A 14,874-nucleotide genomic window follows, 5' to 3' on the forward strand; every position below is an offset into this window, starting at 1 on the left:
ATGTATATTATAGGGTGGAATAAACACCGAGCAGCCAGACAGGCAGGTATGCAGATCTGAGGCGTGTGAGCTCTTCATTCATTCAGGTTTTAGGATGCTCGTACATATTATTCAGCAGCAGGATAAAGAGACGCGCAGAGACACAGAGAGGCCGAGAGGTTTATGGGACTGAGGAGCCCAGACTTCAAATAGCAGGTCCGGATCTGCCGGCTCGGTGTCAGCTCATCAGCGCATTTCAAAAGAGGAGCAGCGGGACAATGGACCGACTAACACCTCCGTATAAACCTGGTGGACGTAGACTGACTGTCAATAGAGGGACAGGCAGGACAGAGCGGGACGGAGACAGAGAAAAGAGCAGCAAACACCTCGTCTGACTGCCCGCAGCGGATTTGACACTTACTTGTTGATGAGAGGTTTCCCACATCTCCTGCTGGGAATTAGACCGCTTGATACTGATACAGGAGAGCTCAGCTACTGCTGCTGCATATTGACTAAAAACTACTACTACGAGGGCTACTGCGTATAGATGACGCGTTTTGTTTTGTTTTTTGCTTGAAAATGATCTAGTTCTCATGCGTCTTCGCCTGTACTCGACTGGGAAAGTTCTCCGTCTCGTTGCGCATGCGTAAAGTGGAAACGACAAGTAAACAGGTTTAATGTTTCAGGTAAAACCTTTCGTGCAGTTTTCATGTACAATCGGAGAGGGTGGGTCCGGTAACATGTAGGTCAAAATCATTGTCATAAATAAAAGAATCAGTATCTGAAGTCTTATAAATATTACAATTAATAGGCCTGATAAAAAGCATAGCTATCAGTCATCTTGAAGTATTAATTTCCTTTACTGTAAAGATGTTCACTGATAAATGTTATGAAGAAAAGTCTGTGTTGTCTATTCTTACAACACTCCACTAAAATATTGAACATGTAATGATAGGCCACTAAGAAAAAAAAATTACAACAACAACAACAACAACAAAATGATAGTTGTGTTCAAAAAGATGATTCTTGATACAGAGGTATTATGACAATTGCACTGATCAAAAAAAAATACCATTTAACTTCACTGGCTATGCCACCGTGTAAAGTCTTTCTAGAAATATTAAAGGGAATTTAATGATGTGTTATCATTTGGATTGTATGGCTGCACTACTAACTTAATGTGTACTTTTCCCCTGTTTTATATGTTTTCACAGCCTTGTACAAAGTAAAGTCTGTTGGCCCAAACCCTAAACTGAAGACTGTATAAGCTCATTGGACCAGCACTGTTTCTACCAGTTCACTAAATCAGGAGCTCTTGAAGTTTTGATGGCTAAGTACCAGAGGGCTGCACAGGAAAAACCCACGAACTTGCATAATATTGTGTATTAAATGTAGGTTATTTAAAGTAAAAGTATTGAAATGGAAAAGTCAAAATATAATGCATGCAGGAGCTGCACAAAATGTTTCTGAGGGCCGTCGTTGGCCCACAGACCGCACTTTGAGAAAGTGTGCGCCATACTGTGCTATAGATTCAACTTTAGGCTACTGTTCAACTCATATTCCTGTTTAAACAATGACATGTGGTAAAGCCGACAGTGGATTATTATTTCAGCCTGTTATTTCACTGACCTCAAATGCCCCCCTCTGTTCTGTCAAACATTCAACACCCTGACAACCACTTGTTGTGTTAATAATCACAATAAGAGTCAAATCAAAGCAAAACAATGAGCTGGTACATTATTGCAGCCTCATTTCTCTAATTAGCTTATTTTATATTTCAAAACAGTCATTCACACAATATAGCTGTTGACACTGCTTGGCAAAACCACTACCTTTTTTCTTATATGAAATTATCTTACAATAGCAACATCTGCTATACTGACATACAAAATATGCAGTCACACGTACACTTGTAGGCAAAAAAGAAAGAAAAACGCTTGAAGGCACAGCAAAACTTCAAAGCACAAGATTGGAAAATAAGCTGGAAAAGGGAACAGGATCAGGAGATTCCAGAAGCGCATTGGAAAAACCATCATTGCATCATCATTGGAAACAGCGATCGCTGGAGATTAAAGGTTTGATGCTACCTACCTGAGCATAATTTGCATTAGGACGTGATGTCTGTGCTAAATCGACTTCCCTGGCTGTATGTGTTTTTTTGTGTTGAGTGTTTGCTAGATTTGAAATTTCAATTAAGAAAACACAAAACTGGAACATGTCATCACTCTCAGACTGATTGAAAGGTCTTCAAGGACAATAACGACCTTTCCTTCTGCTGGTCCTGATTTCTCATCAGAAAGTATAAACTCACCAATCTGCATGACCCGTCCAAACACAGACGTGTTGTCCACAGTGCTGCAGTTCCACCTCCTCTGTCTGAACTGGTACTGGCACTCCTTGATGCCCGTCTTGGCTCCATCTCCGATGTAGATCATGTGGTCCTGGTACAGCTGGCACAGCTTCCTCTGACCCTTCAGAGCGCACAGCAGCACAGCAGAGATTAGCAGAGATTAGCATGTTAATGGTTTCATACTTTAATGGTCCCTGTGGGGAAATTCTCTCCTTTATTTGACCATTTCCTCAGAGGGGAGTCAGGCTGTGTCACCAATTTCATTGATGCTGACGCAGAAGAGCCACATAACTCAAGAATAAGCTCCTACTCATCCCTCGATTCAAGTTATAAGAGAGGTAAAAGTCTACAGAACATACCTGAGAGAGGCCAGACAGCTGACTGCAGAGAGGCTGAGCTCCGATGATGTACATCTCTGGCCGCTGGATGGGGGTCAAAGCGAGTGACCTGAGAGACAGAGGCCATATTGAGTCTAAATTCAAACCAATAAACTCTATCTGTTGAGCTCAAAGAGAAGTGGCAGGATTTCTGTGATCTACGACTTCTCTCTGAGAGGAGGTCGGCACTGCAGAGGACAGAGTTCAGACACAAGTTTATTAGTACAACCAGCCTATAAAGTGTAGATAAATACACTCTTCTGGTGTTCATCACTGCAAACACTCTACTCGGATTACTTTTCCTGTCCTTTTCCCCTTTGCAACAAAAAAACTATACCATAATTGTACATTTTGAACTGCTTTTGCTTCAATAAAAATGTCAATCTGTGCCCATACATGGAAAATACGACTGTTTCTACTCTTTTTATTGGATTAGAGACCCACATATACATAAAACATTTCCTCATTTATTATAAATTGTTTGATTAAAATAAAATATGTATGTATTTATACACATTGCTTTTTTTTTTATCACAATAATGAAAACACTGCAAACCATGATAAAATAAAAATAAAATTAGCTCTAACAGGACTTACTTACTTGTGTCAAATGAAGAACTGACTCTTCAAACTGACAAAATGTAAAAGGAAATCAAATTTGTTTGTAATGTTTGTCAGTGTTGTTGGTTCAACTTCATATCTTAAACTTATTGAATATGTTTTCTTAAGTTTAAGAAATAGAAATAGGAAGTATGTAGAAATATGTGCATTCTGCTAAAATAATAACAAAAATATATAACAAATAACACATATGTACACTATAAAAGAGTTGAGAAAACCTGTAACTGTTCGTTGAGATACTTTTCTTAGAAACGTGAAAGTATTTCAATAAATGTTAAGTGAGCTCATTAAAGTTACAGTGAATAAGTAAGGGATAATGTTCAGACAGATGGTCATTATTTTGAAATAAACCACGACGGAGTGATGCAGTACCCCAGAGTGAAGCTGAGATCACAACTGCATCCATAGCAACAGTTTGCTATTCAGAAAAAAATCAGACATTACAATGACCATAAATGACCAATCAGAATCAAGTAAACTGTAAAAAATAAAATATTTGTTACAATTTTTTAAAAAGTTAGTGTCTAGGGTGTCTTAAAATTTTAAGTTGACAGAATTTGAAAAGACAAGTTGAGGTAACTTTGTAATGATTGAAAACAAACTTTTTAAGTCAAATAAACATATATTGTTTTAGAGACACAGCTTTCACACAGTTTTCATCATATATCATTTCTTCAAACTACAAAAAGAAGTCTCAGGAGAGCTTTAACTCTGAAACAATGCATGCTGGGAAGTCCGCTAATATGCTGATAATGTTATATACTTGACATACATACATAATACTTGCATAAATAAAACTTAAGCTAATCAGAGACGATTTGTTGGTTCCTCTAAAGTCCAGTTAAGTTTTTTTTTTAACAGTGTTTATTTTTAAAGCATCCAAATAATGAGAGATCAGGTTCACAGCTCATTGAGTTTTCTCAGTTTCTTTTTCATGGTATAAAAATATGTACCTTATTCTGCAATATGTATCAGAAAAATATATAGAAAGCAATACATTGAAAAAATAGAAGATGCAGAAAATAAAACCTACAAGAAAAAATATCCTACAGGAATTGGGTGGAATCAATTAATATTTTCTTCTTAACTTAACATAAAGTTTTATTTTTTTTTATTTGACTCATAAGCATGAGGTCTTCTTACTTGATGTCTTTTGACTTGAAATGATAGGTTTAATGAATGTACTGTACTGAGTTCAATCAACTGATCAAATTAAATTTCTTAAAAAAAAAATCAGATCAGAATCAGAATACTAGCAGACTTGCCAACATGGGTTTGTCTGAGTGTTAAAATTCAAACTTCAAACTGTGAAAATGTAAAAGGAAATCAAAATTTATTTGCAATGTTCATCAGTGTGACTGAAGAGTTGTTGGTTCAACTTTATAACTTAAACTTACTGAACATCTTTGTGGAAGCACAGCTGGATTAATCCCAATTCTGTTTGACAAGGGAAGTTTATTTGTTCTGGAATCTTGCCTATATAATTCTTACATGTACAAATATGTGCATCAGTATGCATAAACTGACAGGAGCATCCACGAACCTGCACACACCCTCCACCACATTACCACAAAAGGATCTCAGTAGCATTGTTGTTGCATAGTTGTCTTGTAAGTCAAGAACAAGTGTGGCTAATTGTCGGTCCTATAGACAACAGCAGCAGGCCGCCATACAGTGCCATTTGGGGCTCAGCCAGGGTAAATATTGTGACAGAGCCTTCACATTTGTTCCATTCACTGTTAGTGCTCCACCACCCGACTGGAACATCACCCCCAAAACACACACACAGACACACAAGAGGCAACGCAAAACCTACAGTTCTCATTTTTTCCATCTCATCAGTATCACTCAAGCAAAAAGATACAGGAGTGATGAGAAAGTTTTATCAACATAAAAAACAAAAACTTTACATTTTATTCTAAAAATCTGTATTCTCAGGTCATAGTTTATCTCATTTTCATCCACACCACTGAACAGAAAATCACTGCACCACCACCAGTGATCGTTCCGTTACTCACCACCACGAGTTGGCATCCACCACCAGCAGTTGGGAGCTGCAGGCGAGGAAGGCGGCTGCCAGCAGCAGATGTCGCAGCGCACCGGTTCGTCTCCTCCGGACAGGCCTGGGGTCCATGGTCCTCCGCGTCCAACCGGTGCTGGGCAAAGTGCTCTGCTGGTGAGACATAAGGAGGTGTCCCGCTTAGTCCTGCTGGGTCTTTGGGTCAGGACACAACCCCCTGGGTTCGAGTCCAAAATACGTGTCTTTATCCAAGTTTTCTGTCCTTTTTTTTTTCTTAAAGCCCACTTGTTGTTTACCCTTTCCTCTCCAGACTCTACTATTTAAAGGTATAAAAACAAAAGTGCCATTAAAATGTAGCTAAAACGTCTTTAAAAGGGGCAGTCCCCAGGTAGTTTCACTGTGGATGAGACAGCAGCATTTTTGCCTCAAAAGGTCAGAGGCAGCAACTTAAAAAAAAATCCAGTTTTCTGGTTAAAACTCCAATTCAAAGTCGTGCGTAAAATGGTTTGGTATCAGTTTGGTTTTACGCAAAGTGCGATGCGATTTCTGCCTCTCCTGTTTGTCTCAAGCCAAAGCAACTACGAGAAAAGTGTGATCCTGGCCGTTGTTGTCTTGTGGAAAGATTAACAAGGAGATTAAAACGCTAATTGAGCAGCAAAGCGACTGTTCCTCCTTTCCTTTCCTGTCCCCTCACGGCCACTCCACATCTCCCTCCCTCTCTCTTCGGTTTTCACTCCTCCTCTTCTCACCCCCACTTCACCTCAGAAACCACCACCCATGCCCTTTCCCTCCCTCTCTGGCCATACATTGTGCGCGCATGTGTGTCCACCAAATGTAGCCAACATTCAATGCTGGAGACCGAGATCCAAGTCTGGAAGCACCTGTGGTGTTGCATTTAAACAAACGAAATATTAGTTGTGACCTGGTCGATCACATTTTTTTTTCTTTTAGTATTTTTGGCCAATCACGTGTTTCTCCATCATTTCTATCTGACCAATGACCAGTAAATTATCCTCCCTTTGGGCCATTCACTAAGATTTAAAAGTGAAATGTGTGTGTTATATTTATGTTCATCACTAAAGGGGTAACATATGGAGATGACACATAATGCAGTGACATACAATAACATATAATTAATTATATAAATGCGGCTAGGCCACTTTCTACTAAGAGCATGGGGGAGATCGGGGAGTGTTGTAACACTGGGTTAGTTGGAACAGTCAATTTTGGCAATATAGATACACAACAAGTTTGAACTTCTTGTGTACATCACCTCAGACTACAGTCATAAACATGACAAACACACATGAGGGACTAAAGGATGTATTTTAAAAAGATTTAAATATCTTGTAAAGCTTTTCAATGGACATAAAAACATAAACTGAACATGAAACAGTAAAATGAAGCAGATACCTAAAAGTACAAGCAGTGACACAAGAGAGAAACCACAGAGATTCAGTTAGAAACGACAAAAATACTGAGCTGAATACAGGAACTTGTATAACACTCTTCTCTCTGAACTCTCTCTCATCACGTTTGATTGAGGGGAGAAGGGAATTGTCCCGTGTTGGCTGCAGTTGTCACGACATCACCTTCATGGTCCATCTCAGGTGTGACTCACTTGGTGCGTTATAAGGAGTAATGGAAATGCAAATCAGCACAGCCAAAAGTGCTGATGGAAAAGGCCCATATCTATCCACAGCTGGTGTTAAAACTCACTTAATCTGTGAAAGTGTATCACATATCTGATTGAGTTTTACTTGTAGCAGACAAATACGAGTATCATTTAGCAAAGTTTGAGAGCTCTAGCACAACCACTGAGATACTTAGGCTCAAATAAAAAGTGTTCCTGCCATCCCCGATCTCCCCTAAATTGCCCTTTACTAAAACTTAAAAAAGAAATTTGTGTATCATTTTTATTTTCATGCTCAGAGTCACTAAAGTGGGTAAAATATGTAATGAACAATGTCTTAAAGTAGAAAAGAATAAACTATAATCGATTAGAGGAATGAGTCAGGGTCATTTTTACTTTCTAAACAAGAAGAGTGAGCGTAGAGGCACAAAGAGTTGCAAGAACGAACGATGGGGGTTGAATGTTTTAAAACCTGAATCAACCTAAAAAAAATCACATGCGTCAAATTCCTTTTATTAGCTGAAGTGAATAATTTGTTTGAGTAAAAGGTGAGTGCTTCAAAATCGTCTAATCCCCTCTTCTTCTTTGGTCTGCGAAAATAAAAGGCAACACCCCCCGCCTCCAACTCACACACACACACATTTACGCACGAACACGCACACACACACACAGACGGTCAGGAGTCCTGAAAAGTCCTGGAGTAAAGAAAAGGCGTGTTGAAGCGAGCTCTCCTCAATTCATAACCCGGTCAAAGACAAACTGAAGCTGGGTCGGTGGGCGGTGAACCTGCAGAGGAACAGGCGCTTTGATCTGAGTCAGTGCGTCTCAAAAGAGTACGTCCACAGCCAAAGATGGACGCAGGGGGAGATTAGAGTCTGGGGGCCTCAGGAACCGGGAGAAAATGCTCTTAAGACACCCACCAATATAAATCTATGGTAATTAGTTTCAGTGCAACCTGTGTTAGACCAATAAAACCGCTAACAGTAATCAAGAAGGCAACAAGTTCACTAATACCGCAGAAATTACAATGTTATGACAAATTACGCACAAAGTCGATCACTATAATTGTTCTGGGTCGCTCCTCAACCATTCTGGATATTTAGTTTATAGTGTTGATACAAATAATTGAATAACACATCAATTTTGTCTTTCATTCACCCATATTTTGCGTGCGTAAAAAAACTACATGCAGGATGTCTGTTTTTTTTTTTTCTCAGCACAGTTGTCAGGATTGAAAGTTTTCCCGCGGACAAAAGTAACTCTACAGGCTTAAATGGGTTCCTTATAACATTACATTTCCTTATATTTACATTTTTCTCATTAATAACCGTTCAAACACGTCGTTATAGCATTTCTGTTGGATTTTCTCGTCGTGGAGAGTCGGATGTCCCTCGTCTCTGCATGATAATAGACACCTTTCATCTCCCGGGGCCCCTAAACTTCCCCACGCACTCACACACAGCTCTGTGAAGTGACCTAACTGGCTGCCTTCAATATACATCTGATTGATATTCTGCTGCTGTGGGCGGGCACTGGGTCAAAGTCAGGTTGAGCGAGTGAATAAACAATGACACAAAGACACAGGCGACATACTGAGAAACAGAATACAATACAAAACTGGTTCAACCGACCATCAGTGAGTGCAAATGACCCCGAGGCTGAGTTCGATTACTTTATTTCTGCTTTAGATGTTCTCTTCTTATCGTTTTTCCACTTGTCCTCTGTAATCGTGGAGGAGGTGATGCACCTTGTGTGGCTGTGTCACTCTGTTCAACGTTGAGGACAATGACAACAGCTCCCCCATCTGGTAAAACACATACACTGACTTCTCCCACAATAATTTACTCAAGGTACTGAACTGAATAAAATCTGAAGGTACTTTAGTTTTTCCATCCTACTCTACATGTACTGCATGTTTTACTACTATGTAGATGAATGAATGAATGAATGGGCAAAGAAATTAACCGCAAGGATTGAAAATAAATGAACAGCATTTAGCTGTAAATGCTTTTGTAACATTTGAAAGAGTTTATATGACATTAAACACAGATAGAACTTCTCCCATCATCACCATCAAATATTGGAATGACTCATAAACAGAAAACTTAAACTGCTGCTCCCAGGGACATAAGTATTAGCATATTTGAGCTCTTTTAGAATAAAACACACGTTTCTGGGATCAGAATTATCCTCGTCTCTGTGTAACTTTTGCTCCTCTTCAGCAAATCCTTGTCTCCTCCTGCAGAGATGACGGTGTGATCCTTCTGCACTTTGCACAGTCTGAAAGGCCGTCACACAAAGATCAGCATTACAGCAATACAGTACAGGCCTCACCTCCCTTGTTTTTTTAATCAAGGATGTTCCCAAAGAATCAGAAAAGGCCAGAAAAAGCCTCCATGTCTTAGTAAAAGTTTGAGACTAAGAGATGAATGAAGGAGCAAGCTGCTTCCATTTTAAAAGGATCAAATATCTCACGGGAAGTGTAGTGAAAGCTACGACCATATAGGATTTCAAACATCTCAGTAAATGCTCTAAAAATACTTTGATACTTTACTTTAAAAAACAGAATCGTGTTAAAAGTCAACATTAAGAACCTTTTGATGAAGTACACAACAGCTTTCACCTCATTTCAGCACACATGAAGTCTTTGTATTCTTGTATCTCGTATCACAGTGGTGTGACCGAGTATCTTTAACCTCTCCGGTCAGCGTTGTGTTCTGTAGCAGCTGAAATATTCAGCATAATGACAGGCTGGGACACAACAGTGAGTCATGATAATAACAGACCAATCAGCAGCAGCCCTGTTGTCAAATGTTCAGTCTGTAACTTACACTATAGGGCCCCCTTGTGTAAATGGCAGAACTTCTAAGAGCTTCTCTTATATTCTAACATATTCAAATTTTTGTTTGTTCTGTTATATTTCCAGATTATTTGTATTTTGGTTGAGACATCTGAGAATCAAATTTACATAAATAGGTTTCTCCTCTTGAGGAATAAAACATTCTGATTGTCTCATCATTTGGGAACTAAAGAGAAACAGGCCAGCAGTTTATTCTGGGACGTGACCCAGAGATTTAGCAATGCTGGACCGAAGCAGCCACACTTGCTCTGGTAACTTGTGATGAGCCTGTTGAAACACAAGGAGGAGCAGTTCAGCCACAGTACACTCCACAGCTGAGAGAACGGAGGTAAACTGAGGCAGGGAGGGGTGAGAGCGTGGAGACAAAACTTGGACCAAGTGAGATGAAGAAAGAAAGAAAGAGGTAGGAGGGAAAACAGAGAGAGTGAAAGAGAGAGGGAGTGTCCAAGTAATGGATACACAGAGACAGAGAGAGAAATAGAGGCAGCGAGAGAGGACTTGTCCCTAGAGGATATGAGCAATAGCCATGCAACAGGGAGCAATGCCTGAGAAAGTCGGCAGCTCCTCTCTGGATTAACGGCAGCCTCACTTTTTATTGCCTCCAGTGCCAGACTGCAGCGAGCGGAGCAGCCAGCTCCGTCCTGCAGGGAAACCAGCTGCGGTCGGCTGATGGAGTCTGAGCTGATCCCCTGGAAGCGGCTCAAGCCAAAATGCTAAACATCAATTTTTGGAAATGACTGTCACTTCAAAATTGATCACCCTTGAGTTAAAATTCAGAAAACTGTACAGAGAAATACGGGCAGAAGAGAAAAGACAGAGTTACTCATTTAGTCATTTATTTTACATGTTTATTACTTAAAGTTTAAAAAAAATAGAAAAGAAAGGAAATACATGATGCTTTAGATGCATGAAAGGAAATTCAGTCTCTCCTAACTCAAGGGAACATCTTTTTGCTACGATTTTAGAGATTCAGGCAGAATAAGGCTTAATTATGAATGGCACATTTACCCCTTCTAACATACCTGTTTATGGCAGATTTTAAAGGAAGGATGCAAACTGTATCCCAGTTCAAGGGCCCAGTGCAACATAAGAATACTCAAATATAAATAACAGCTCTGTATTAAACATACACACAGTACAGCTGTAAAATGCATTAATGAGTATGTAGCATTTTACTGCTATAGCTGGTCATAGCTGAGCTAATATTTACTATCTGTTCAGTAGTTTAATATATGACAGTGAATTGTAATTTATAAGCTCATCGTATGCTTTGGTTTTTTATCATCATGTTACATTTGTTTGCCTGCTTTTGTGTGTAAAAACTGAATTAATAAGTTGTCAAATAAATGTTAGGGTTAGGGTGGGTTTAACAAGTGAAAAGCAGTGTCTGAATATTCTGGAGTACAATACAGTACTTGAGTAAAAGTACTTAGATACATTCCACCACTGCAAACTGTAAAAATTACCATATATAAAAAACTATTTATACTGTACAAACCCACTGAAAACACATTCCATCTACTTAATAAAGGGTTTAAACTAGGGATGCACAGTTTTGGATTTTCCATCTAATTTGACAGATTGCTGATACTGATATATGCACATATTTTTTTCCCCCTCTTAATTGCAGAGAATATACAGTCTCTCTTTTAGAGGAATTAATGTATTATTATGACTGCTTTCATCGTGATGGCCCACTGGCAGATATAGACCTGAAATACAATGTTTTTCACTGGGCAAAATAAGAAATAACTGCTGCTGTTTCTCTTTGCTCTCCACAAATTCATCAGCACAAACGGGATGACGGCTCTTAAAATTAGCAACTGAATTTGTAGTATTGAAGGAAGGTGATTTGGCTCCTCCTTGCATGACTGCCACTGATCGGTCGGTATCCATTTAAGACATTTAAAAAAACCTCCACACTGCAGACATACTTGTGTCGTGTGCGCAGAACTCAAGTGTCATCATATCAGTCTGTCCTACTGGCAGAAATGTTCATTTCTCGCCGATATGATATTTCATTTTAAGGTCTTTATATGCCAATATTGATGGTGTGCCGATATTATTGTACATCCCTGGTTTAAAGTGCTTTTTATTCTTAGAATTATTCTTTAAATGTATTGTTTAGTTTGCCTACTCACTCTTGTTTCATATTTTTCAGCAACAGCAATAAATACATTTTCATACCAGCCCTCTTTTATCTTACCCACTATTTCTTTTTGAAAATGTAAAAGCACAGCAGAACAGACATGGGAATACAGTATATGCCAACTGCACGCAGACATATGGACACATTTGTAAGAACCAAAGAATTTCAAAACTACAAATACAACCACAGAAAGCCCAGGGGAAGATGAAACTACCTGCTCTGCTCGCTATAGATATACAGCTTCTCTCTCTGCTGTATGTCTTTCCTCTGTTGTCTCTCCGTCTTTTCCAAAAACACACATATGTACACACACATGCACCAACAAACTGCCAGATGCAGCTGGCTGTGGGGAAATTTACTGCTTATATCGTCCTCACACACACACCCGTGGGGGATATGTAGTGGGACTTGGAAGCAGCTGAGAGGGGCTTTGGAGAGGCCTCTGGCTTCATATGTGTCTCTTTGTTTCTTTTTTTTTTTCACTTTACATGTGTGTTTGCATGTATGATGGCTCATGGAAACCCATCCTCTTTCTGTTTTTACCCCCTCCCTCTCTCCCCCTCCCTTCCTCTTACATATTCCCCCTTTCCTCTTTCTCCTCTCGTGTCTCCTGTCTCCGTCACGCTCTCCTCTGTCACCCTCTCCATCTCTCCTTCTCCCCCTCGACTCTGTCCATCTCCTCCCCTCTTCCCTCCATCCATCCTTCTGTCAGCTGGCAGAAGATGAGTCATGCCTCTAGCTGGGAGGCTCAAACTCTCCCCCATTCCTCTCTAAATATATCTTCTCCATACTTCTTCTCCCCAGTCTTTCTATGTCTCTGCCTCCCTCCTTCTCTCACACTTCTTCTCCTCTTCTCTGTATCGCCATCTGTTTCCCCATGTCTCTCCGCTTTGTTCTGACGCTCTGCTGCCGAGCTCTTTCTCTCGGCTTCTCAGTTTCTCTCCGTCAGTCTCAGAGTCAGATTCATCCGCCGTTTATGTTTCTGTCTTCCTCTCCGTCTCTTTCTCTCCCTCCAACAGTGCACCCAGCTGTTCTCACACTCCCTTGTCTCTTAACTGTGATGTTGTGAACACACACATACTCTTTACTCTCTCCATTTACTGTGTGTATAGTCACTTGTAACGTGTCTATTTGATCATACAGTCCACAGTGTGGCTGGTGTCCTTTTGCACTATGTCACCAAAGGCATATACTTACATCTCGTCTGTATATAGTGTTTATATGCTCCTGCTTTCTTATCTTAGCTTGTTGTGTCCATATTTGCATCTTCTTGTTCCTGTTCTCTGTGCTATAAACACATATATTAAGAGCTACTGAAATGTGTTGTGTATGCATACTTGCCCCGTATAATTGATTCTGATAAAGGAGTAGCTCCTTGTGTAAAGCCATAAACGGTTGCAGTCTTGTTCAGATGACAGGGCCTCCATGTAATATGGTGCACATGGCATAGTGTAGTATCCCGGCCCTTTCCCAGGAGGTTTCTGCATGTATGATCATTTTTGTTAAAATACAGTCATCGGTACAATAATGTTGTATTCTGCATCTATCAACACTGCACCCCTTTGACTCAGGACAGCTGATGTTTAGGTGGCGAGCAGAAGGAAAGTCATGGATCAAGGGTCCTGAATGGCTGCCCTCAAAGAGGCAATCTGCTTGGACTGACCGAAATCCATATCAGTGTAGCTGGTCAGAAGACAGTCTTTCTACAGTTTATCAGAAAGCTGCTGGATCAGTGATCTTTTTTATGTGCTTCCTTGATTAGCACACAGTCTTTACTGGGTATCGTTGGCATAGCTTTGCTTAGCTTAGCTGCCAAGCTTAAAACAAGTCTTGCTAGTAGCCGGCAAGTGTACTATAATGGGAGAAAGACTAAGTAAAACTGCTGAATTCAGTTCCGATCAATGGGTTGAAAATATTAAAAGTATAACTAAAGGTGCATGTGCAAAGTTCCTGAAATGCTGACACACTACGATGAGAGCATTTTAGTGGGATGATGCTACCCAACAAAATTTAATCTGATTGAAGAATAAAGTGGGAGTCTAAACTAATAAATCGGCCCAGACCAGCCATCTTGGGCAGCTCAGTGGAAATGAAGACACCGAAAGAGGTCTGGCTGGCCTCGTTTGGCACTGGACTGGAACCCTGGGAGAGGCTGAATCCCTGATCAGGAAGCCCAGGGAGGAGCCACTGAGTTTGGGATAGATCCCCTGATTTCCCCCTGGTGCCCTGGAGCTCCACTGGTCAAACTACACTGGTCTCCTGATCCCTTCTCTGGAGAAATTAACACACACACACACACACACACACACACTCAAACATGTATAAACACATTGCAAGCATACAGAGAGGCACGAACATTCTCCCAGACACTCACTCTCTGCCTCATGCACCATTATTTTACTATAAAAAAGTTTTATATCTCCAGTGGGCAGAGAAATTGATTTTGACATTCATTTGCTCACTGGAAGCATGTGTGTGTGTGTGTGTGTGAGAGAGAGAGAGCATGTGTATAACACACATACACACTTGCACACACACCCTTGTAAAACTGCACAAGATACAAGTAAGGAGTCTGTGTATAAACTACAAGAAGGACACACATAACACACACACTTAAGATGTGAATCAGTGCAGCTTTCATCGGGGGATGAAGTGGTGCTGGTCTGGCCTGATTAACTGCTCGTCACACACATACTGCTGCACACAAACATACAAAAGCATGGCAATTATTCCCCATCTCTTTCACAACTTTTGGCACCTTTACAAAATTTGGATTTTTTTTTTTACTGGTTCTTGTATTTTCATTTTTAACAACAGAAGACATCTTTACCGGTCTCCACATCTTCTAAAATCTCCCCTTTTTCAACCGATTCTTTACTTTGTCC

The 14,874-nt window shown here is 40.1% G+C and overlaps 1 protein-coding gene across 2 annotated transcripts in view; it reads right to left on the reverse strand.

The window, feature by feature from the left end:
* The window catches only part of wnt5b (wingless-type MMTV integration site family, member 5b), a 52,676-nt gene that overhangs the window by 12,911 nt on the left and 24,891 nt on the right, over nucleotides 1-14,874 (reverse strand). The window contains exons 2-4 of one of the 2 annotated variants that reach the window (XM_084711469.1): nucleotides 5,346-5,500; nucleotides 2,689-2,776; nucleotides 2,291-2,450 (exon numbers count right to left, since the gene is read on the reverse strand). In XM_084711469.1, the coding sequence (XP_084567595.1) occupies nucleotides 2,291-2,450; nucleotides 2,689-2,776; nucleotides 5,346-5,461 (364 nt within the window). In that variant the 5' untranslated portion in view covers nucleotides 5,462-5,500. Of the gene's footprint in view, nucleotides 1-2,290; nucleotides 2,451-2,688; nucleotides 2,777-5,345; nucleotides 6,053-14,874 lie in introns of those variants that run through there. The other variant, XM_084711468.1, reaches the window with a different exon arrangement.

This window comes from Lutjanus erythropterus, chromosome 22, assembly GCF_056507025.1.
Source record: "Lutjanus erythropterus isolate fLutEry1 chromosome 22, fLutEry1.hap2, whole genome shotgun sequence".
In the NCBI taxonomy this organism is placed as follows: Eukaryota; Metazoa; Chordata; class Actinopteri; order Lutjaniformes; family Lutjanidae; genus Lutjanus; species Lutjanus erythropterus.